The sequence below is a fragment of the Scyliorhinus torazame genome, chromosome 15 (genome assembly GCF_047496885.1).
Source record: "Scyliorhinus torazame isolate Kashiwa2021f chromosome 15, sScyTor2.1, whole genome shotgun sequence".
Lineage (NCBI taxonomy): Eukaryota > Metazoa > Chordata > Chondrichthyes > Carcharhiniformes > Scyliorhinidae > Scyliorhinus > Scyliorhinus torazame.
The window spans coordinates 123,275,607-123,302,122 of record NC_092721.1 but is presented as its reverse complement, the minus strand read 5'-3'; the positions used below and the strand labels follow the sequence as shown (position 1 = coordinate 123,302,122).

The 26,516-nt window shown below is 42.7% G+C and overlaps 1 protein-coding gene across 1 annotated transcript in view; it reads right to left on the bottom strand.

Moving 5' to 3' along the window:
- The window catches only part of mrps9 (mitochondrial ribosomal protein S9), a 157,044-nt gene that overhangs the window by 54,387 nt on the left and 76,141 nt on the right, over positions 1-26,516 (bottom strand). The window contains exon 5 of the mRNA XM_072476650.1: positions 11,578-11,657. Coding sequence (XP_072332751.1) covers positions 11,578-11,657 — 80 coding nt within the window. The remainder of the gene's footprint in view (positions 1-11,577; positions 11,658-26,516) is intronic.

Here is a 26,516-nt window from a genome sequence, read left to right as displayed (position 1 = left end):
GAAATGTTTGTTTTTTATTATATTGTCAATTGCATGCAATATTCTGGGGGTGGGTGCATTTCAGGCAGCAGTCAAATTTATTTGAACTTATTAGAGTGGTGTTAAATCAAATGTACCTGATTTAGCCACCAAATTCCAATTCCCCACACAAATTTCATGGGGGAAAAAAAAACTGGAATTTTTTAGAAACTAAAGATCAAGCTAGCTAATGTTGAAACATATGGGATGGGATTCTCCATTCCACCAGACCCGTTTTCTGGCACGGCGTGTCCCCGCCGGCAGGTGGATCCTACATCATGGCAGCCAGCCAATGAGGTTGCCCATTGTGGCCACCCCCACACTGTCGGGAAATCTGCGGGCGTGAGTCTGCTGCCGGCGATGCGGAGAATCCTGCCCGTTGAGGATGTAATATTTTACTTCATTAAAAAATGAATAGCAAAGTACTTCCTAGATGATTTTTAGTGAGGAGAAAAGTTAGGATTAAGCAAAGATTACCCCCAAGTTTACTACAAATTATTCCATTTTTAATAATTTTTAAAGGAAACAGCATTACCATAAATTGAAGAAATTAATTCACAGTAGTGTCATTCAAAGTAATAAATCAAAATCAAGCATTGGAAACATGATATGGCATAAAATAACTCAAAAGTTGCCATTTCTTTCACAATGCAAAATTATAATCTTCTCGAATCAGTTTTTAAAAAAAATATAGCCTTCTGTAATCTGATGCTATAATGTTTAAGTACATTTTCCAGTTAAAAAGTTAGTGATAGATTAGCAATAGCTTTGTTGTTCCACTCCTAATCAACTCCAATGGAGAAGGAAGGGAATGCAGAGGAATTGATGTCCAGAACTGCCCTGTTAAAATTCACTCAAGTAAATTAACTTTGCAGTTATTTTACAGAGTACTTCAATATAATTTTTTAATAAAAAATAATTAAAAATACATGGAATGCAGATAAAATAGCTAATCTAGCATACCGTTTGAAAGTTTAAGTGATGACTGAATGGAAGGTTATGCATAATTTGAGATTTGCGCTATGTTCTGCCCAACCATGTGAGAAGCTGACAGTGCCACATTTCAGCTACATCACCCTCTCCGACAACTAAAATGTGGTGTTGCATCCTCTTGAAAATTTGTGTCTGCACTATGAAGCGTTGCACATTATTTCTTGCCACTGCAGGGGTTCAAGTCCATATGGGACCTTCACAAATATTACCACAGATCAAACAGGCAGCATTTCAAGGCAGATTTGACATACCTATTTAAATGAACAGCAGGGGGCCTTGAGCTGCCTCAGGCTGTAGAGGAATAAAACTCTGGAGAAGCCTTCGCTACAGTTCCATTACTCAGCAAAGGCACTTTCTTCATTTATCATTCATTTCATTTCAGCTCGGGCAATAAGCTCATTTGCCCAAGGTCAATGAAGAGTGAAAGGGTTTCAAGAAATTAATGCGCCTGACAAGCCGAGATTTTGTCTTGTAGCTCTCCGCAGAAACAACAGAAGACCCAAAGTGAATTCCTACTGTGCCTAAAGGTGCAAAACCTGTGTTTTAATACATTTTACAGACAGTATTCTGTAAGAATTTGAATATTAATGTGTTAAATGGGATTTGACAGTCATCATCCAATGTAACACTGCAGATCATAACCATCAACAAATTTAAACTAATCTCATTAATGTGATCAAGAAGGACCTAAATTATTACTCTTAACCCTCAGAAAAACATTTTGAAATTAAATCTGAGGATGGGTCATAATCATTGATTGCTAACGTAACAAACAAAAATTGACTCTAGTGTGAGAAGCTCAGCATAAAACAGTCCTGATTTAGCAGACGAGTAGCCCATGTTGTAAGAAATAGCACCACACTCAATGGGTCTTGTGCTGGATTTCACCTTTCCAATTCTGGACTGCTTTTACATAGTCTATGTAAGGATATTCATTTGCAAAGAAAATAACTGTACAGTATAGAGCTGGTTAGCAGTTGTTCAGTGTTTTTGTCACTTAATTTTGTGCAAGAATGCTTTGCACCAGAGTTATTCTATACCTTTTTCCTCTACCACACACTGGTCAAGAGCAGTTTAAAAAATCCAAATACGGAGCATTAATGCAGCCCTTGGCCAACTAGTTAACATCTGAAAATGAGAAGCGGTTTGGCAAGAGTAGGTACAATAAAGCTAAATCAATACAATCTGAACACCAACACCCAAATAGCTTAGCTTCATTTTCTAAATAAACCTGTATGCCAAGCAAAATGTTTAGATTGCCAACTTCTTGCCATGCTTTAGAGCTCCCTTATCTTTTTCTAAATTTAATGATTACTTTTGTATCCTATTAGGATGCCTGCATTAACTCAATATAATAAAATACTTATGAGACAGGATATTAGTCTCCAAGGAAGAAAGTATCTCCCGTGGCTTTGAGTTTGTTAAAATATGTAGCATACCAAGTCACCTAGCAGACTTAACATGTTAACATTTCAGCAAGCGTTTAAGCTTTCCAAAATAACTGACTGGAATTGAACTTAGGCACAAGCTCACCAACAGCTTCATATTGAAGAATGCAATTTATGAAGATTTTTGAAAAGTAGTTCTAGCCAATTTTCATTAACCATTGGAAAACATAGAAACATAGAGGCCGCCATTCGGCCCTTTGAACCTTCTCTGCTATTCATGTCCAACTCAATAGCCTAATCCCGCTCCCCACCCCCACCCTCCCCACCCCATATCCTTTGATCTCCTTCACCCCAAGTGCTGTATCTAACTGCTTCTTGAAAACATACAATGCGTTGCTTCAGCTGCTTCCTGTAATAACGAATTTCACAGGCCGACCACTCTGGGTGCAGAAATCTCTCATCACTGTCCTAAATGGTCTACCCAGTATCCTCAGACTGTGACCCCTAGTTCTCTACACCCACCATTAGGAACATCCTTCCTGCATCTACCCTGTCTAATCCTGTTAGAATTTTATAAGTTCTATGAGGTCTCCCTTCATTTTTCTGAACTCCAGCGAATACAATCCTAACCGATTCAATTTCCCCTCATACATCAGTCCTGCCACCCCAGGAATCAGTTTGCAAACCTTTGTTGCACTCTTTCTAGAGCAAAAATGGCTACCTTAGAGGCCAAGTCACATTTTGTGCCACAGCCTTCATACCACCACATTGTTCTTGTAAAATCCGATTTATTTTTGAAATCAAATACGTTAAAAATTTGCATTGCAATCTGGAAGTATTATACAAATCTAGTATTTGAATTAATAAAACATGTAAGGCAATTGCAACCAGTGGGATTAAAACAGTGCAATGGTTGTAAACTATTTATCACATGCATGAGAACAAGTGCAAATATGTGCTGGAATAAATTCAAGGGCTACACAGAATAATATTTTATAACACTATTTTGTACAATATATACCAGCTTCTGTTAGGAGCGTGACAATAAGAAATTATGGATTTGATATTTCAAATGCATAACAAAACTATACGGTAGTAGTGGAATAATTTACAGAAAGGATTGCCATGTTCTGATACCAATATTTGTAAGTGGCATTCGGAAGATGATCTCAAAGTGGAATATAAAAGCATGGTTCAAGTATTCTTTAACATCATTTTTACTCTGGGTTAGCGTCAAATCCTTAACACAACCTTGGATAAACAGATATTTCTTTACTCATTTGCGGTTTATAAATTAAGAAACTAAGTGAAAGAAAATATGCAAGTGAAAGATATTGTAAGGGAGCAGGGGAAAATAAAGAAAAAAGTAAGGAGAGAGAGCAAAAGTGAGGGTGAAGCGAAAGCAATGCAGATGAGAGAGAGAAAATAGAAGAGATCACACATACTCAAACCAAAGTACATCTTACCAAATATTATTGTTGACAATTTAGGTAAAGGAAGTCAGAGAGAATATTGCAGATGTCCTAACTTTAATCATCCAAAGTCCTTTAGGAATCAATGGTTTACACTGCAAAATTCCACATATCTTCCTTAACTAACAGTGATACGAGGAGAAAACCAGAGAATTATAGACCTTAATTATAGAGCTTAACACCTCTTGCTGGGAAAATACTAGGGAAGGATCGAGTGGAAGATTTGCAGTTGATCAACAAATTAGCAAGGATTTGCAATGGGTAGGTCCATCTTAACAAGAGCTGACTAGAGCCAAGAGAGCAAGTCTATTGACTGCCAGAAGATTTTTTTTTAAATTTGTGACATGTGGGAGTTACTGGTTAGGCCAGCATTTATTGCCCATCCCTAGTTGCCCTCGAAAAGATGGTAGTGAGCTGCCTTCTTGAACTACTGCAATCCCTGTAGTGTAGGAACACACAGTGCTGTTATGGAGGGAGCTCCAGTATTTTGACCCAGTGACAGTGAAGAAACACTGATATATTTCCAAGTCAAAATGGTGAGTGACTTGGAGAGGAGCTTCCAGGTGTTGGGGTTTCCAGGTATCTCTTATCCTTGACCTTTTAGATGGCAACAGTCATGGGTTTTGAAGGTGCTGTCAAAGGAGCCTTGGTGAGTTCCTGCATCTTTTTTTAAAAATTAGTTTAGTGTACCCAATTCATTTTTTTTTCCAATTAAGGGGCAATTTAGTGTGGCTAATCAACCTAGCCTGCACATCTTTGGGTTGTGGGGGTGAAACCCACGCAAACACGGGAAGAATGTGCTAACTCCACACGGACAGTGACCCAGAGCCGGGATCGAATCTGGGACTTCGGCGCCGTGAGGCAGCAGGGCTAACCCACGAGTTCCTGCATCTTGTTGATGGTACATATTGCTGCCACTGTGTGGCCATGGTGGAAGAAGTGAATGCTTGGATGGGATGCCAATCAAATAAACTGCCTTGATCTGGTTGATGTCAGCTTCTTGTGTTGTTAAGAGCTGCACTCATCCAGGCAAGTGGAGAGTATTCCATTACACTACTGACTTGTGCCTTGTAGATAGCGGACAGGTTTTGGAGAGTCAGGAGGTGAGCTACTCACTGCAGGATTCCAAGCTTCTGATATGCTCACCCAGCCACAATATTTATATGGCTACTCCAGTTCAGTTTCTTATCAATGGTAACCTCCATGACATTGATAGTGGGTGGATTCAGTGATGGTAATGCCACTGAATATCCAGGGGTGATGGTTAGATTCTCTCTTGTTGGGAGATGGTTATTGCCTGTGTGACGCGAATGTCACATTTCATTTCATTTTCATGCTACAGGCTGCTTGTCAGCCCAAGCCTGGATATTGTCTGGGACGTGCTGCATTTAGAGATGGACTGTACCAGTGTCGGAGGAGCGTATAATGCTGAACATTCTGTAATTGTTAGCTAACATCCCCACTTCTGGCCTTAAGATTGAAGGAATGTCTTGATGAAGTAGCTGAAGCTGGTTGGGCCTAGGACTACCCTGACAAACTCCTGTAGTGATGTCCTGGAATTGAGATGATTGGCCTCCAACTATTACGACCATCTTCCTTTGTGCTGGATATGACTCCAACCAGCAAAGAGATTTCCCCGATTCCCATCGACTCAAGACTCCATGTCCATGTTTGAACCAAGGCTGTCACGAGGTCAGGAGTTGAATGACCTTGACGGATCCCAAACAGAGCCCAGAAAGCAGGTTATTGCTAAACAAGTGCCACTTCATAGCACTGTTGATGACCCTTTTCATCACTTTACTGATGCAGGATAGATTGATGGGGCGATAATTAGCCTGGTTGGATCGGTCCTGGTCTTTGTGTACAGGACACACCTGGGCAATTTTCTACATTGCTGGGTAAATGCCAGTGTTGTAGCTTTATTGAAGGATTTTGGCTTGGGGTGTGGGAGGTTCTGGAGCACAAGTCTTCAGGACAAGTGTCGGAATTGACGGCATGGTGGCACAGTAGCTAGCACTGCTGCCTCTCAGCACCATGGACCCAGGTTCAATACCGGCCTTGGATGACTGTGTGGAGTTTGCACGTTCTCCCCGTATCTGTGTGGGTTTCCTCCGGGTGCTCCAGTTTCCTTCCACAGCCCAAAGATGTGCAGGTTAGATGGATTGGCCATGTTAAATTGTCTCTTAGTGTCCAAAGATGTGTGTTAGGTGGAGTTACAGGGTTAGGGTGGGGGATTGGGACTAGGTAGGGTGCTGTTTCAGAGGGTTGGTGCAGACTTAATGGCCTCATTCTGCACTGTAGGGATCCCATGGATTCAATGACAACATTGTCAGGGCCCATAGCCGTTGCATTATCCAGTCCTTTAAGCTGTTTCTCAATGTCATGTGGATTGAATCAAACAGACTGAACATTAGCATCTGTGATGCTGGGGACCTCTGGAGGAGGTAGAGATGGATCAGCCACTTAGCACCTCTGTCTGAAGATCATTGCAAATGTTTCAACCTCATCTTTTTGCACTAATGTGAAGGACTCCCCCATCATTGAGGGCGGGGATATCTGTGGAGCATCCTCCAGTGAGTTTTTTAATTGTTCATCACCATTAATGGTTGGATGCGGCAGGACTGCAGAGCCAAGATCTGGTCCGTTGGTTGTGGAATCGCTTAGCCCTGTCTATAACTTGCTCCTTATGTTGTTTGGCATGCAAGCCGTCCTGTGTTGTAGCTTCACCAGATTGACACCTCATTTTTAGGTATGCTTGGTGCTGCTCCTGGGATGCTCTCCTGCACTCTTCCTTGAAGCAGGGGGAGCCCCCTGGCTTGAGTGGGGGATATGCTGGACCATGAGGTTACAGATTGTGGTAGAGTACAATTCTGCTGCTGCTTCATGGATGTCCAGTCTTGACCTAAACAGGGGCTGTTTAGCACAGGGCTAAACCACTGGCTTTGAAAGCAGACCAAGGCAGGCCAGCAGCACAGTTCAATTCCCGTAACAGCCTCCCCGAACAGGTGCCGGAATGTGGCGACTAGGGGCTTTTCACAGTAACTTCATTTGAAGCCTACTTGTGACAATAAGCGATTTTCATTTCATTTCATACCTGTTCAAAATCCATCGCATTTAGCACAGTGGTATCATGAAGATGGAGGGTATCTTCAAATGTGAAGATGGGACTTTGTCTCCACAAGAACTGTGCGGTGGCCACTACCGATACTGCCATGGACAGATGCTTCTGCGACAGACAGGTTGGTGAGGAGGAGGTAAAGTATGTTTTCCCCCCTTGTTTATTCCCTCTCCACCTGCCGTAAACCCAGTTTAGCAGCTATGTCCTTTAAGAATCAGCCAGCTCGATCAATGGTGCTACTGAGCCACCCTTGGTGATGGACATTGAAGCATTGAACTCTCCACCCAGAGTACATTCTGTGCCCTTGCCAGCCTAAGTGTTTCCAAATGGTGTTCAACACGGAGGATTACAGATTCATTTACTGAGGGTGGATGGTACTTGGTAATCAGCAGGAGGTTTCCTTGCCCATGTTTGACCTTATGCCATGAGAGTTCATGGGGTCTGCAGTCGATTTTGAGGGCTCCCAGGACAACTCCCTCCCAATTTGGTGCGACAGGCCATAATCAGGGATAGTGATGGTAGTGTCTGGGACATTACTCTATCAGGTATGATTCTGTGAGTATGACTACGTCAGGCTGTTTCCTCTCAATTCTGGCACAAGTCCGCCAGATATTAGTAAGGAGGACTTTGCAGGGGCAACAATGCTGGGTTTGCTTTTGAGATTTCCGGTGCCTCGGTTGATGTCTGTTTCCAATCCTTTTAAGTGAATTTTTAGTGGTTTGATAAAACGGAGTGGCTTGCTAGATCATTAAGAGGGCAAGTAAGAGTCAACCATTGTGGGACTGGCAGCATATCGAAGCCAGACCAGGTAACAATAGTGCACAACTATTATTAGACTTTTAATTCCAGATTTCCATTGAATTCAAATTCTACCATCTATCATGGTGGAATTTAAATTCGGGTCCCCAGAGCTTTATCTTAGGTCTCTGGATTTCTAGTCCAGTGATACTACCACCTCCCCTGTATTTAACAAACTTCCTCAAAAGAGAATGTTAGCGAAAGGTAAAGTTCATCATGGTAAATTATCGATCTGGATACGTAATTGGTTGAGTAAGAATAATGGACAGGTGTTATAATTGGTGGGATAGTGCACAGCAAGCAGCTGTGTTGGGACCTCAATCATCCTCATATTGATTGGATTTCGATGATAGGAATAGAAAGTCACAACCCAAATTTGCTGAAGTCACAAAGACGGGAAGCTTTGTAAGTCATGTAAATGGAAGCTTAAAATTAGAAAAAGCTATCAATAGATTAAGTGAATTGACAAAACTGTAGCAAATGGATATTAATGCAGGCAAATGTGAGGTCATCCACTCTGGACCCAAATAGAACAAAGCAAAGTACTTTCTAAATGATGAAAAGCTAGGAGTAGCAGAGGTCCAAAGAGACTTGGCAGCGAGCCATGTACATATTTCATTAAAATTTCATTAACAGGTACAAAAAATAATCAAAAAGGCTAATGTAATACTGGCCTTGATTTCTAGAGAGCTAGAATGCAAGGAGATAGAAGTCTTATCTCAACTATACAAAGTTCTGGTTAGACCACACCTGAAGTTCTGTGAGCAAACCATAGGAAGGATACACTAGCCCCAGAGGAATGCAGCACTGTTTGACCAAAATGATACCTGGATTCCAAGAGTTAAATTATGAGAGATTGTATAAACCGGGGGAGGCGGTGGCACAGTGGTTTTGTCCCTAGACTAGTAATCCAGAGACCCAAAGTAATGTTCTGGGTTAGAATTCTACCACAGCAGATGGTGGAATTTGAATTCAATAAGAAAGTGTTAAAATATATTACGTTCCTTCATGGTCAAAATCCTGGAGCTACCTCCCTGACAACATTGTGGGTGTACCTACACCAAAGGGACTGCAGCGGTTCATGAAGGCACCACCTCAAGGGCAACTAGGCAATAAATGCCATATTTAATAAATGCCCACATCCCATGAATGTAAAAAAAAAAAAAAAAAAATTGTTTTGAAGTCTTCAAGAGCTGATGAAGAGAATCTTTTCTGCTGGTAGAGGAATCTAGGACATGGGGGCATTGTCTAAAGCAGGTCTTCTGGAGTAGTTTAGAATCACTTTTAAATGCAATAGGTTGAATCTCTCTTCCGCTCGGTGAATTGTTTTATTTTATATTTGAGATTGATAGATCTGATATCAAAGGACATGGGTCGAAACCTTGAAATCCCTCCCTAACAGTGGGTGGTTCAAGTAGGCAGCCGACCATTAACTTCACAAGGGCACTTAGGGATGGGGAATAAATGCCGGCTTAGCCAGCGCGTTCACACCCCATGAATGTAAAGGTGGATTTATGGAGTTAGGTCACAAATCCATGATCTCACTGATGACAGAACAGACTTGATTTGTTAAATGGCCTCCTCCTGTTCCTATGTTCCTAGTTTGGCAGTTAACTGATCACAATTTGTGAAAGTGTATTGGTTGTCAACATATTGTGCCTGAACATAGACATGCCCTTCTTATTAAAGAATTAAGTAATTCATACTAGTGTATTACATTTACCAGATAATTCTCAGTGAATTCTAAAGTGATGGTTTGCTCTCATTTTATAACGCCAGAAATTCCAAAAGCAAACAAACTTCATTTAATGTCTTTAAATTTACTCATGATATTTTCATACTTCTAAAAATCAACATTGATTTTCGTTGCATTTCTGTTTAAAGATAAAAGTAATATCATGTGATATAGGACAAAGTATTATTGATTTTTCGACCGAGGAGCAGAAGATATATTGAATTTGTGACAGGAGACCCATAATATTTCTAGTGTCCTTTTAAAAACAAACTACAAGGTGTAGATTTCCTGCAGACTTGCAGCAGTAAACTCCATTGAACCAGGATACAATATAATTCTGGGTTGGAATTCAAATGCACAAGAGATCAAAAGAGCAATAAGGCATCATATAAATCTGTATTTACTTCATCAATTCTTCAAGGTTTATCATCTATTTACAGGTTACTATAACATGTTTGTTTCATACATATTACATGTGTGAACTATATCTGTGTTCATGTACAAAGTATACACATCAAAATTGGTTGTCTCCATTGCCTCCTTCATATATAAAAAATGGTACAAAATGTGTGTAAGAGAATATTAAAATTTTACTGGGAGAAGGGAGAGACAGAGACAGACAGGGGGTTGTGAAAGGGAGAAATGTACCAGGGCATTGACGAGACTGATTCTCTATCAGTCATTTCAGGTTGAAAATAATGTACAACCCGTTACAAAGTAAAAGCCCCAACTAAAAACACAGAAGCTCAAACACTAATCCTTGTCAACCTGTAAAAGGGAAAGCAGTGGTAAGAAAAACAGCTGGCAACTTGGGTAAAATACTTTCTTACCCCAGCACATCAGCAGGAAATGTACTAAGAAACAAACATACTCAATAGTAAAATACTGCAATCACAAGCAATTTGCAAAACTATTTTTCTCATATCCACCCCATATTTTAAGAAAATCCAGGCTAAAATTTCTATCAAGTTCCCTTTTACCTCATTTATTTAAACCAAAAATCTAAGTTTGCATCAGCAGAATTTGAGCACACACAAATAGTCTACCTTTTAGAGCAGTACTATTTTCACACGGTTTGGAAAGGCACAGGTATTTTACATTCAACTTGTGCAATTCAACTGAACCCAGTGACTCAGAAAGATGGTATGCCAGATATGTCAGCTTGTTGATTGGTTACCATGTGACAGCTTAGTTAATTGGATAACCGTATAACTCAGAAGTCCCTCAATTGAAATTTGGACATAAATAATTTCAGAAACTGCTTCTGTGCCAATATTGGAAGTAGCAACTAAAAAACCACCACAATTTATTTTCAATGTTCAAAGAATGAACTTATCAAGCCGTTCAATCCTGCAGTACACAATGACACTTCCCTCTTCAATAGAATTCACTTTTCAGGGATAGGCAATATTTCAAACTTTTAATGTCCAAAACTATTTGAAATGTGATATATATATTTTAAATACAGTTATACCCCTTTTTGATTTTTTGAAATAAGACTGAAGCTGTGGAAAAACAAATGAAAACTGCAGTTAAAACAATCCAGGCCGTTAATGATTACCTTATTCCAGGACTTTGAATATTCATTTATTCTAACACCACCAAAGAAGAAAGTTGATATGAATAGAAGAGTTAAACTAGCCAAAACGTGACAAAAGAATTACAAAGTTGAGTAGGGCATCACATAAAGCAACATTATAGTGACATAGTAAATTATAATCAGAACACTTTTGTGGACCACACTACACTTGTGTCAGATTTCACTCCAACATTTTATTTGACTGGCATAAATTTCAAATCACAATGAATGGAACTTGGTGAAATAGAGGACACAAGCAAGCAGAATTTGGGTTGAGCTGCAGTTTATGGCAGGAGAGTATTTGAGTAGTCATGTCTGGACTACCTTCGATAATAGGGATGGTTGGTTGTACATACACTGCTCTCAAATTTAATTTAATTTTGAGAAGTCAATTTTAATTTAAAAGATGTGAACACAGCCAGTTAAAGATGTAGTAAGTTATTGCCATTGAACCGGATTTCTTTTTCTACACTCACATGCATAAGTGAATAATAGGACTGCTTTCCGGTGTAAAAAAGGTAACTGAAAGGACGACCATCTTCTCCCCATTGGACAGCTGTAAACATAGAGAAAAAAATTATGTTACAGTTCATCATATTTTAACTTTCGAATGACAATAGTGAAGTAAATTTGTATCTAGCATTGTCGGTGCACCAAAGTATATATTGGGAATAAAGGTGTGTACTCCTGATATGATTTTTAAAAAAAATATTAGAGCTCCAGATTTCCCAATAGCTGAATTCTTAGTGTTATCATTTAAAGACAAGCTTATCAATACCAAATGCAACCATGCCAAATTTGCTGTCAATGCTGAATTAATTGCCCAATTGGCTGTTTGCCAAATAGCTTTACCCCCCCCCCGCCCATTTTTATTAATTTTATAACTTGTAAAAAGAAATATTGAAAGAAAAAAATTTTTCTTTAATATCTTGGTGTTTGTTTTCCCGGATTGCACATTGCAGAGCCCGAGAGATTATTCTTCAATTCCTGGAGACTCCAGGCAATCTGGAGGATTGGCAACCCTAACTACTGCTCTCCCTGACAACCACCAGAGGCCAAACAGGACTCCATGCAACCTTGGTTTCATATCTAACCACGCACGAGATAACTTTCTAACCACATATCCACACAAATTGCCAAAACCACCTATTTCCACCTCCATAACATCACCCAATTCCACTACCACTTCAGCTCATCTGTTGTTACAACTCTGTCTCATGCCTTTGTTACCTTTAGTCTTGACTATTCCAATGCATTCCTAGCTAGCCAACCAGGTACTTTCCTCCATAAACTGGAGGACAGCCAAAACTCAGCTACTCATATTCCATTTTGCACGACTCCCATTCAACCATCACCCTCTGCTTGCTGATCTGCAATTAAGTGTTATTTGAACACGAACCAATGTTAATAAACTCATCCTTGTTTTCAATTCTCTCCATGGTCTCACTCTTTCCCATCTCTCTCTAATCTCCTCCAGACCTGCATCTACAATCCGGTATTTGCCCACCTCCAATTCTGGCTGCGAGTGTTCCCCGATTGGAAGCCAATCTGCCAGTTCCCTAGTGTTACAATTAGGAGGTTTATGTTTTGGAACTGTATTTTGAAGTTTAGGGTCATGTGATAGGTAGCCTGACAGTAAGCCTGGGTAGTTTGACAAAACAATAGAAGGCTTGGATTGTTTTACTGGGAAGAAGGTGCAAGGCATTTATACTTGGAGACGCTGGCATCAGGGTAGACACTGAGTCATAAAAGGTCCCAGAAAGGTGCGGCAGGTGTCAGGTTGTGAACAGTTATGCTGTAAACTGACAATTTACGACTTGGATGAAACTGTGTTTGTGTTTGGGTCAAGAATAGCTAATCAGCATTTCTATCTAGATGCAAGGTAAATGTGTTTTATGTTGTCATGGGACAGAGGAAGCCATTTTTACACACTTCCCTGCAAATCAATGAACAGCTCAGACAGACAGCATGTTTATGTGGCCAGCAGAGAGTTGGGGCTGTTTTGGCTTTGTGAGCTATCATGGCCAGTCATGGGAGGGGGAGGGATGCTCTCTAGTCAGAGAGACACATCCTGCAATCATCTAAAAGGATTCTGGGAGATTTGTCCTGGCATGGTCAGAAGAAAGATCATCAGAATAAGCGTTACTGCTGATGGTACATTTATGAAACCATCTGAAAGCAGTCAATGAAAGTTACTACTTGGCAAAACACGGATGCAGGAACTCACTGGAAGCTCGGTGTAATTGTGGATTGTCTGAAACCGGAGGAAAATGTCTGGAGGCAGTCAATGAAAGTTACTACTTGGGGAAACACGGATGCAGAGACTCACTGAAAGCTCGGTGTAACTGTGGATTGTTTGCTATAAGCAAGATGTGTGATAAGCATAAAGAGAATAGTCCTTTTTGTAGCTTAAAAGTAAAAATTCTCTACAAAAGAAAAATCAATATGTTTTTAGTCATTTGTTCTGGATAAAAATCTTAAAATGAGAATTCTTGTCAGGTCATCCTTTTCATCTATTAACTGGAAGTTCGAATTAAACGTCATCAGTCTCGATGGAGATCATAACACAAAGTACTGAACCTTTAAAACTTACTTCTTTGATCAAGCATTTGCTCACCTGCTGTCATACTGCTTTGTGTGGCTCAGTGCCAAAATGAATTTGATAATGCTCCAGTGAAGCACCTTGGAGCATATTACATGGTGGAAGTGCCAATAATTCAAGTTGTTGTTGTGGTTGCTGACCTCTGCACTCTTCTAATCCTGGCCTTTTGCATATCCACAATTTTTGTTGCACATCCTTGCCGTTACCTGGCAAGTGCTTATGAGCCAGAATTCACTCCGAAATCACTCTATCTTTCCCTTTAATAGTCCCTTAAACCTAACTCTTTGACTAAGCATTTGGTCACTACCCTCTCCCTATACAGCTGGGCTGAGAAAAAACCCCAGAGAAAAATCAGAAAGTGATAATTAATAGAAGTGAAGAGGGGTAGCTGATCCAAAGAAGATGGAGCTAAGCATTTCAATTATTATATAATTATTGCAAATATATTATTTATTTTTAAATAAGTCGTCAAGAAAATATGATAAATTAATACAGTCATTAATAACTACTGCAAACTTAAATTAGGAGCGGGAAGTGACACCAAAACAGAAACTCTGAAAAATTAGATCACGGTTCGCACAGGAAGTAGAGCTCTGAGGGAGATTAACTGGCTGAATAAACAGCTAAATATCTAATGTCTTAACAAAACTATCAGATGAATTATAATTTCATTTTAATTAAATAAAACACGGTTAGAGAGGAATGGTGGTCGGAGGAGATGGTGGCGCAGTAGTATTGCCAATGGACTAGTTATCCAGTCCTCTGGGGTCTTAGGTTCAAATCCCACCACGGCAGGTGGAATTTAAACACAATAATACATCTGGAATCAAAAGTCTGATGGCGACCATGAAACCATTGTTAATTGTTGTACAAACCCAATTGGTTCACTAATGTCCTTCAGGGAAGGAAATCTGCCCTCTTACCTGATCTGGCCCACATGTGACTCCAGATCCTGATACGGACAAACAAGCTACTCAGTTTTATTCAACCGCTACGAAGAAAACAAGAGGAATGAAACTGGACCTGTCACCCACTATCAATCTAGGCACCGGAAACAACAATGGCAATCCCAGTCCGGTAGGCCCTGCAAAGACCTCCTCACTAATATGTGGGAGCTTGTGCCAAAATTGGGAGAGCTATCCCACAGACTAGTCGAGTAACAGCCTGACTAATCACACTTACAGAATCATACCTTACAGATAATGTCTCAGACACCACCGTCGCTAAGCCTGAGTATGTCCTGTCTCACTGGCAGGACAGACCCAGCAGTGGCGGCGGCACAGTGGTTTAGAGTTGGGAGGGAGTTGTCCTGGGAGTCCTCAAAAAATTGACTCTAGACCCCATGAAGCACCAGGTCAAACATGGGAAAGGAAATTTCCTGCTGAGTATCACATACCTTCCCCCCTCAGCCAATGAATCGGTACTCTTCTTATGGAACACCACTTGGAGAAAGCACTGAGGCATGCAGAATGTACTCTGGATGTGGGAGCTCAATGTCCATCACCAAGAGTGGCTTGGTAGTATCACCACAAACCGAGTTGGCACAGTCCTAAAGCACATAGCTGGGACTGCAGCAGGTGATAAGGGAACCAACGAGGGAAAAACATACTTGACCTCATCCTCACCAACCTGCCTGCCGCAGATGCATCAGTCAGTGACAGTATCACTCAAAAGCTGATCACCAGTCCTTGTGGAGACAAAGTCCCATCTTCACACTGAAGATACCCAATCATGTTGTGTGGCACTACCACCGTGCTAAATGGAATAGACTTCAAACTGATCTAGGAACTCCAGGCTGGACATTCATGTTGGCCATGAGCAGCAGCAGAATTGTACTCAACCACAATCTGCAAACTCATAGCCTGGCATATTCCTCACTTTACGATTGCCATCAAGCCAAGGGATCAATCCTGGTTCAATGAAGAATGCAGGAGAGCATGCCAGGAGCAACACCTGGTATACCTAAAAATTAAGCGTCAACCTGGTGAAGCTATAACAGAGAACTACTTGCGTACCAAACAACAGAAATAGCAAGCAATAGACAAAGCTGATTACACAACCAACGGATCAGATCCAAGCTCTGCAATCTTGCCATATCTAGCCATGAATGGTGATGGACAATTAAACAACTCACCCGAGGATGGAGATATTTGTGGAGCCGCCTCCTCCAATGATGTGGAAGTCCAGCACATATGTGCAAAACATCACAATGATATTCAGCCAGATGTTCCAAGTGGATGACCCATCTCGGTCTCCTCTGGAGGTCCCCAACATCACAGATGTCTGTCTTCAGCTAATAAGATTCATTCTACGTGATATCAGCAAACAGCTAAAAGCTTTGGATACTGCAAAAGCTATCGGCCCTAACAATATTCCGACAATAGTACTGAAGACTGGTGCTCCAGAATTGCCTTCTAGCCCAACTGTTACTGTACAGCTACAACACTGTCATCTACTCGGTAATGTGGAAAATTGCCCAGGTATGTACTGTACACAAGAAACCGGACAAATCCAACCCAAGCAATTACCGCCTATCAGTCTACTCTCCATCATCGGCAAAGCGATAGGAGGAGTTATTAACAGTGCTATCAAGCTGCACTTACTCAGCAATAACTTGCTCATGAACATTCAGTCTGGGTTGCGCAAGGTCACTCTCCTGACCCCATTACAGCCTTGGTTCAAACATTGGCAAAAGAGCTGAATTTCTCATGTGAGACGAGAGTGACTGCCCTTGACATCACGGCAGCATTTGATCGAGTATGGCATCAAGGAGCCCTAGTTAAACTGGAATGAATGGGAAACAGGGGGAAGACTCTCCACTGCCTGCAGTCATACCTAACACAAAAGAAGATGGTTGTGGTGGTTGGATGTCAATAATCTCAGCTCCAGGACATCACTGTAGGAGTTCCTCAGGATAGTGTCCCAGGTTCAACAATCTTCAGCTACTTCATCAATGACCTTTCTTCAAGTGGAGATGTTCGCAGATGACTGCACAATTGTTCAGCATCACTCGTGACTCCTCAGGTACTGAAGCTGTTCATGTCCAAATGTAGAAAGACCTCATCATCCCTCGACATTCAATGGCATTGCCATTTGAATTCCCCAATATCAATCTCCTGAGGGTTACCACCGACCTGAAACGGAACTGGACTATCCACATCAATACTATGGCTACCAGAGCAGGTCAAAGGCTAGAAATCCTGCAGCGAGGAACTCCTGACGCCCAAAAGCCTATCCAGAATCTCCAAGGCACAAATCAGGAATGTAATGGAATACACGCCACTTGCCTGAATAGGTGCAGCTCCAAATGCACTCTTGAATCTGGATATCATCCAGGAGAAAGCAGCCCGCTGGATTGCTACCCCTTCCTTATAAGATGCACTGCCAAGGTTCCTTAGGCAGCACCTTCCAAACTGGCAACAATAACCATCTCTAAGTCACTCAACATTCTGACTTGGAAATATATCTCTGTTCCTTCACTGTCGCTGGGTCAAAATCCTGGAATTCCCTCCCTAACAGCACTGTGGGTGTATCTACACTTCCATGAATTGCAGCGGTTCAACGCAGCTCACTGCCACCTTCTGAAGGCAACTAGGGTGGGGCAATAAATGCTAACCAGCGACGCCCACATCCCATAAATGAATAAAATGCAACATTAGCATGTGGGACCCTGGGGAGCAGTCTTGCAATCCTGGATAACTACATCTGTTGCAAATGTCTGCATCTCGAGGAACTTCAGCAGTTATTTGGCTGAATAGGAGTGGGGTATCAGGGAGGAGAGTGAGCTACCTGGCACTTGAATCCAGAGAGTCACATCCCCTAGGTTAAGCAATCATGCAGGCCTGGTTAGTTGTCATGGAGAGGAGGCTGTGGCTGTGTGTCAGGTAGATACGTGCAGTGCTGGAGGAACCTTGGCTTTTGCTCTTATCCAAAAGAGTAAAGATTCTTGCTACCTGTCTCAGGGCAAAGTTTGCAGAGCAAATTGACCATGGTACATAAGCTATTCAAATGAGGGGGGGGGGGGGGGTAGTTACAGGGAATGTGGCAGTGATAAGGGTCTGTATAGTAAGGGAGATAGATACAGTTTTTTGCAACCGTGACAGAGAATTCCAATGGTTGTGTTGCTGCCTGGTGCCAAGGTTAAGGACATCTTGCTGCTATAAAGAACTTGAGAGGGGGGAGGGGGATGATCCATTTGTGGCAGTCCATGTAGGACCGAATGACAAAGATAGAACTCAGAATGATGTTTTTCTGAGAGAATTTGAGGAGCCAAGGTTGAAATGAAAACAGAACGTCAGCGATAGTCTCTGGATTATTGACTGAGCCATATGCAAATTGCCGTCAGGGCAAACCGATTCGGCAAAATGCCTGGTTGAAAGAATGACGTGGGAAGCAGAGATTTCAAATATGGTACCAGTACTGGGAATAGGGAACTATTCGATTTGGTTAGCTTCACTTAAACCATGCTGGGACCAGTGTCTAGGAAAATAGAATAATTAGGTTCGGAGGAGGAGGAGCAGTCTCTGTCACGGAGAGAACCTGAGAACATCTAAGACCCTAAGAAGGTAAGTAAGTGATTTTTACTTTTATACCTTTTTCAAATTGTGTGTGTCGGGGGGGAAACTGAAGTGACATCACAGAAAAGCTGTGACCGGAGTGGCTGGTTGGGAATCTACACTAAATTAAAAAAATTAAGCATTGGTAACTAATTAAACATAATTACTAAATGATAATTTAGAGGGGTATCTAAGCCAGAGATCGGAGAGTACTATATTTAGCTTTCACATTTATATTAGAAATCTAGTGCTAGGAAACAGATAGTTAACAGTAACTTTAAAAAAAAAAAAAATTTAATTTTAATTAATTGACGCAATGTCAGTTAGAGGGGTGCAGTGCTCTGACTGTGAGATGTGGCAGGTCCGGGAGGCTTCCAGCGTCCCGGATGGCTTCATCTGCAGAAGGTACACCCAACTGGAGCTCCTCACAGACCGCATGGTTCGGTTGGAGCAGCAATTGGATGCACTTAGGAGCATGCATGTGCCGGAAAGCGTCATAGATCGCAGTTATATAAATGTGGTCACACCCAAGGTGCAGGCAGAGAAATGGGTCACCACCAGAAAGGGCAGGCAGTCAGTGCAGGATTCCCCTGTGGTTGTCCCCCTCTCGAACAGGCATACCCCTTTGGACACTGTCGGGGGGGGGGATAGCCTATCAGGGGAAAACAGCAGCAGCCAGAGCAGTGGCACCACGGCTGGCTCTGATGTTCAGAAGGGAAGGTCAAAGCGCAGAAGAGCAATAGTAATAGGGGACTCTATAGTCAGGGGCACAGATAGGCGCTTCTGTGGACGTGAAAGAGACTCCAGGATGGTATGTTGCCTCCCTGGTGCCAGGGTCCAGGATGTCTCCGAACGGGTAGAGGGCATCCTGAAGGGGGAGGGCAAACAGGCAGAGGTCGTTGTACATAGTGGTACTAACGACATAGGCAGGAAGGGGCATGAGGTCCTGCAGCAGGAGTTCAGGGAGCTAGGCAGAAAGTTAAAAGACAGGCCCTCTAGGGTTGTAATCTCGGGATTACTCCCTGTGCCACGTGCCAGTGAGGCTAGAAATAGGAAGATAGAGCAGCTAAACACGTGGCTAAACAGCTGGTGTAGGAGGGAGGGTTTCCGTTATCTGGACCACTGGGAGCTCTTCCGGGGCAGGTGTGACCTATATAAGGACGGGTTGCATCTAAACTGGAGAGGTGTGTCACTCGGGAGGGTTTAAAACTAGTATGGCAGGGGGGTGGGCACGGGAGCAATAGGTCAGAAGATGAGAGCCTTGAGGGAGAACTAGGGAATAGGGACAGTGGGGCTCTGAGGCAGAGCAGACAGGGAGAAGTTGCTGAACACAGCGGGTCTGGTGGCCTGAAGTGCATATGTTTTAATGCAAGAAGTATTACGGGTAAGGTAGATGAACTTAGAGCTTGGATTAGTACTTGGAACTATGATGTTGTTGCCATTGCAGAGACCTGGTTGAGGGAAGGGCAGGATTGGCAGCTAAACGTTCCAGGATTTAGATGTTTCAGGCAGGATAGAGGGGGATGTAAAAGGGGTGGCGGAGTTGCGCTACTGGTTAGGGAGAATATCACAGCTGTACTGCGGGAGGACACCTCAGAGGGCAGTGAGGCTATATGGGTAGAGATCAGGAATAAGGGTGCAGTCACAATGTTGGGGGTTTACTACAGGCCTCCCAACAGCCAGCAGGAGATAGAGGAGCAGATAGGTAGACAGATTTTGGAAAAGAGTAAAAACAACAGGGTTGTGGTGATGGGAGACTTCAATTTCCCCAATATTGACTGGGACTCACTTAGTGCCAGGGGCTTTGACGGGGCAGAGCTTGTAAGGAGCATCCAGGAGGGCTTCTTAAAACTATATGTAGACAGTCCAACTAGGAAGGGGCGGTACTGGACCTGGTATTGGGGAATGAGCCCGGCCAGGTTGTAGAAGTTTCAGTAGGGGAGCATTTCGGGAACAGTGACCACAATTCAGTAAGTTTTAAAGTGCTGGTGGACAAGGATAAGAGTGGTCCTAGGATGAATGTGCTAAATTGGGGGAAGGCTAATTATAACAATATTTGGCGGGAACTGAAGAACATAGATTGGGGGCGGATGTTTGAGGGCTTAAAATATATTAAGGTAGATAAGTCCCCAGGGCCTGATGGGATCTACCCCAGAATACTGAAGGAGGCTGGAGAGGAAATTGCTGAGGCCTTGACAGAAATCTTTGGATCCTCACTGTCTTCAGGTGATGTCCCGGAGGACTGGGGAATAGCCAATGTTGTTCCTCTGTACAAGAAGGGTAGCAAGGATAATCCAGGGAACTACAGGCCGGTGAGCCTTACTTCAGTGGTAGGGGAATTACTGGAGAGAATTCTTTGAGACAGGATCTACTCCCATTTGGAAGCAAATGGACGTATTAGAGAGAGGCAGCATGGTTTTGTGAAGGGGAGGTCGTGTCTCACTAACTTGATAGAGTTTTTTGAGGAGGTCACAAAGATGATTGATGTAGGTAGGGCAGTGGATGTTGTCTATATGGACTTCAGTAAGGCCTTTGACAAGGTCCCTCATGGTAGACTAGTACAAAACGTGAAGTCACACGGGATCAGGGGTGAGCTGGCAAGGTGGATACAGAACTGGCTAGGTCATAGAAGGCAGAGAGTAGCAATGGAAGGATGCTTTTCTAATTGGAGGGCTGTGACCAGTGGTGTTCCACAGGGATCAGTGCTGGGACCTTTGCTGTTTGTAGTATGTATAAATGATTTGGAGGAAAATGCAACTGGTCTGATTAGTAAGTTTGCAGACGACACACAGGTTGGTGGAATTGCGGATAGCGATGAGGACTGTCAGAGGATACAGCAGGATTTAGATTGTTTGGAGACTTGGGCGGAGAGATGGCAGATGGAGTTTAATCTGGACAAATGTGAGGTGATGCATTTTGGAAGGTCTAATGCAGGTAGGGAATATACAGTGAATGGTAGAACCCTCAAGAGTATTGAAAGTCAGAGAGATCTAAGAGTACAGGTCCACAGGTCACTGAAAGGGGAAACACAGGTGGAGAAGGTAGTCAAGAAGGCATACGGCATGCTTGCCTTCATTGGCCGGGGCATTGAGTATAAGAATTGGCAAGTCATGTTGCAGCTGTATAGAACCTTAGTTAGGCCACACTTGGAGTAGTGTTCAATTCTGGTCGCCACACTACCAGAAGGATGTGGAGGCTTTAGAGAGGGTGCAGAAGAGATTTACCAGAATGTTGCCTGGTATGGAGGGCATTAGCTATGAGGAGCGGTTGAATAAACTCGGTTTGTTCTCACTGGAACAAAGGAGGTTGAGGGGCGACCTGATAGAGGTCTACAAAATTATGAGGGGCATAGACAGAGTGGATAGTCAGAGGCTTTTCCCCAGGGTAGAGGGGTCAATTACTAGGGGGCATAGGTTTAAGGTGAGAGGGGCAAGGTTTAGAGTAGATGTACGAGGCAAGTTTTTTACACAGAGGGTAGTGGGTGCCTGGAACTCGCTACCGGAGGAGGTGGTGGAAGCAGGGACGATAGTGACATTTAAGGGGCATCTTGACAAATACATGAATAGGATGGGAATAGAGGGATACGGACCCAGGAAGTGTAGAAGATTGTAGTTTAGTCGGGCAGCATGGTCGGCACGGGCTTGGAGGGCCTGTTCCTGTGCTGTACATTTCTTTGTTCTTTGTTTGTTCTAGGATGGTCGATAGCACTTTAAACTAATGGGTGGTGAGGGTGGAGAAAAGGTGGGAAAACGCAGAAAGAAGTAAATTCAAAATTACTAAGTGAAATGTCAAAGCTGGTAAAAATGAGCAGAGTAATTCCAGAAAGGGAAAAGATCTCAGTATTAGGAGAGCATTTACGACCAACATGACAGCAACGAAAACAGCGAGAGGACACCTCAGAGGGCAGTGAGGCTATATGGGTAGAGATCAGGAATAAGAAGGGTGCAGTCACAATGTTGGGGGTATACTACAGGCCTCCCAACAGCCAGCGGGAGACAGAGGAGCAGATAGGTAGACAGATTTTGGAAAAGAGTAAAAACAACAGGGTTGTGGTGATGGGAGACTTCAACTTCCCCAATATTGACTGGGACTCACTTAGTGCCAGGGGCTTAGACGGGGCAGAGTTTGTAAGGAGCATCCAGGAGGGCTTCTTAAAACAATATGTAAACAGTCCAACTAGGGAAGAGGCGGTACTGGACCTGGTATTGGGGAATGAGCCCGGCCAGGTGGTAGATGTTTCAGTAGGGGAGCATTTCGGTAACAGTGACCACAATTCAGTAAGTTTTAAAGTACTGGTGGACAAGGATAAGAGTGGTCCGAGGATGAATGTGCTAAATTGGGGGAAGGCTAATTATAACAATATTAGGCGGGAACTGAAGAACATAGATTGGGGGCGGATGTTTGAGGGCAAATCAACATCTGACATGTGGGAGGCTTTCAAGTGTCAGTTGAAAGGAATACAGGACCGGCATGTTCCTGTGAGGAAGAAAGATAAATACGGCAATTTTCGGGAACCTTGGATGACGAGTGATATTGTAGGCCTCGGCAAAAAAAAAAATGAAGCATTTGTCAGGGCTAAAAGGCTGGGAACAGACGAAGTCTGTGTGGCATATAAGGAAAGTAGGAAGGAACTTAAGCAAGGAATCAGGAGGGCTAGAAGGGGTCACGAAAAGTCATTAGCAAATAGGGTTAAGGAAAATCCCAAGGCTTTTTACACGTACATAAAAAGCAAGAGGGTAGCCAGGGAAAGGGTTGGCCCACTGAAGGATAGGCAAGGGAATCTATGTGTGGAGCCAGAGGAAATGGGCGAGGTACTAAATGAATACTTTGCATCAGTATTCACCAAAGAGAAGGAATTGGTAGATGTTGAGTCTGGAGAAGGGGGTGTAGATAGCCTGGGTCACATTGTGATCCAAAAAGACGAGGTGTTGGGTGTCTTAAAAAATATTAAGGTAGATAAGTCCCCAGGGCCGGATGGGATCTACCCCAGAATACTGAAGGAGGCTGGAGAGGAAATTGCTGAGGCCTTGACAGAAATCTTTGGATCCTCGCTGTCTTCAGGGGATGTCCCGGAGGACTGGAGAATAGCCAATGTTGTTCCTCTGTTTAAGAAGGGTGGCAGGGATAATCCCGGGAACTACAGGCCGGTGAGCCTTACTTCAGTGGTAGGGAAATTACTGGAGAGAATTCTTTGAGACAGGATCTACTCCCATTTGGAAGCAAATGGACGTATTAGTGAGAGGCAGCACGGTTTTGTGAAGGGGAGGTCGTGTCTCACTAACTTGATAGAGTTTTTCGAGGAGGTCACTAGGATGATTGATGCAGGTAGGGCAGTAGATGTTGTCTATATGGACTTCAGTAAGGCCTTTGACAAGGTCCCTCATGGTAGACTAGTACAAAAGGTGAAGTCACACGGGATCAGGGGTGAACTGGCAAGGTGGATACAGAACTGGCTAGGCCATAGAAGGCAGAGGGTAGCAATGGAGGGATGCTTTTCTAATTGGAGGGCTGTGACCAGTGGTGTTCCACAGGGATCAGTGCTGGGACCTTTGCTCTTTGTAGTATATATAAATGATTTGGAGGAAAATGTAACTGGTCTGATTAGTAAGTTTGCAGACGACACAAAGGTTGGTGGAATTGCGGATAGCGATGAGGACTGTCTGAGGATACAGCAGGATTTAGATTGTCTGGAGACTTGGGCGGAGAGATGGCAGATGGAGTTTAACCTGGACACATGTGAGGTAATGCATTTTGGAAGGGCTAATGCAGGTAGGGAATATACAGTGAATGGTAGAACCCTCAAGAGTATTGAAAGTCAAAGAGATCTAGGAGTACAGGTCCACAGATCACTGAAAGGGGCTACACAGGTGGAGAAGGTAGTCAAGAAGGCATACGGCATGCTTGCCTTCATTGGCCGGGGCATTGAGTATAAGAATTGGCAAGTCATGTTGCAGCTGTATAGAACCTTAGTTAGGCCACACTTGGAGTATAGTGTTCAATTCTGGTCGCCACACTACCAGAAGGATGTGGAGGCTTTAGAGAGGGTGCAGAAGAGATTTACCAGAATGTTGCCTGGTATGGAGGGCATAAGCTATGAGGAGCGATTGAATAAACTCGGTTTGTTCTCACTGGAACGAAGGAGGTTGAGGGGCGACCTGATAGAGGTATACAAAATTATGAGGGGCATAGACAGAGTGGATAGTCAGAGGCTTTTCCCCAGGGTAGAGGGGTCAATTACTAGGGGGCATAGGTTTAAGGTGAGAGGGGCAAAGTTTAGAGTAGATGTACGAGGCAAGTTTTTTACGCAGAGGGTAGTGGGTGCCTGGAACTCACTACCGGAGGAGGTAGTGGAGGCAGCGACGATAGGGACATTTAAGGGGCATCTTGACAAATATATGAATAGGATGGGAATAGAAGGATACGGACCCAGGAAGTGTAGAAGATTGTAGTTTAGTCGGGCAGTATGGTCGGCACGGGCTTGGAGGGCCGAAGGGCCTGTTCCTGTGCTGTACATTTCTTTGTTCTTTGTTCTTTGAAAATAGAAAAATCAGTTCAAACTAAAGGTGCTATATCAGAATGTGCAAATGATTCAAAACAAAATAGATAAATTAACAGCATGGATAGAAATAAATGATTTTGATCTCAAAGCAATTACGGAGACATGGTTGGGAATAAAGAATTGACTTTTAGAAGAGATGAGGAAAATAAAAGAGAGAGGTGTCCTGATGATAAACGATGAGATAAAGACAAATATCCTGGCTCAGAAAAATAAAGATGTAACATCAGTTTGCACAAATCAAAGAAAGGACAGGAAGCAGGAGATATTTGTGGGAGTAGTTTATAGGTCCTCTAAAGGTAGTTGCAGTGTCAGCTGGAGTGTAAATTGGAAAATAGGGTTTATGCAGTAAGGGCAATACAGTACAATACAAGTCAACCTGATGTAGAAGACAACCTCATTTGTCTGGCCCCAATTTTTCATCTCACAAATTCAATTTTTCATCTCACAAATACATATTTTCTTATTGGTACCTTATAGCTAGGTGGAAAAAGATCAGGCAGGTGATATGGGCTATGTTTTAAGATAAAGATAAATAATTTTTTGAAGAATAAAGGGATTAAGGGTTATGGTGTTCAGGCCGGAAAGTGGAGCTGAGTCCACAAAAGATCAGCCATGATCTCATTGAATGATGGAGCAGGCTCGAGGGACCAGGTGGCCTACTCCTGCTCCTAGTTCTTATGTTGCACTCCGCATGAGATGATGACAAAAATTTACAGTTAAAAGTATCTTTGCACAGTTAATTTACTCAATAAAGCATGTGTGAGGATCCTCCTATTTAAACCCTGTTTTCTCCTTTTTTTTGCTATTTCAATTTTGACCTGTGGTTGACTTAGGAACATGTGACTCGAGGTAACCTGTATCTTTACCTCGAGACTTTAAGAAAGCAGTTTGTATGCAGTAGCCTTTAATTCAAACAAGCAGATTCCAAAACTATTTGACTGACATCAGTGATGACTCAGATTGATGGATTTGGCTGCCAGCCAATGAACTGGCTTGAAAGTCTGGGCTTTGCTGATGGCCCATGATGTTTGGTTCTGATTTATCTGCATGTCTCTCTTCCCAGTAAGGCTGGGTTGTAGTTTCACTTTCAGTTCAGAAGCTGGAAAAAAGCTTCTCTGATTTTCTCCGTCTGATATGATGAAATTGCTCTGAAAAATCCAGTGCAAGAACTCTTTTCTTTTCCCGGTAAGTCTGGAGGTTATTTTAGTGAAACTGTAAAGGATTGAGATCAAAAACTCTGGCTGGGAGCTTGGTTTGATGGGAGACCAAGTATCTTATAATTGTAGTCTCAAAGGTGATCCTTTGAGGTTGAAGGCCCGGTTTAATAAAGGTTCTCCAGAACAATAAATCCTACTGCCTGTGAGTACTGAATGAATGTTACTGCCAGAAGACCATCAGCAACTGTACACTGTTGGTTTTGATCACTCAGCGTGCTGGGAGGGCAGCCACTGCAAAGAATTCAACATCGAAAGTAAGGACTTGTTCATTTTTACCGTAATCTCTATTATTTTCACTCCTTTCAACCCATTTGTTTGTCTTGTGCGTGTGTGGGTCGAGGGTGGGACAGCTGAAGGGGGAAGTGTAGTAGGTTAGCTTGCCATTATTCCATTGTAATCATTGCATATTTCAGAAACATTATTGTGTTTCAACTGACAATGGTGCCTGTAAATTATTTGTCAGCCACGGGCCAACAATTTT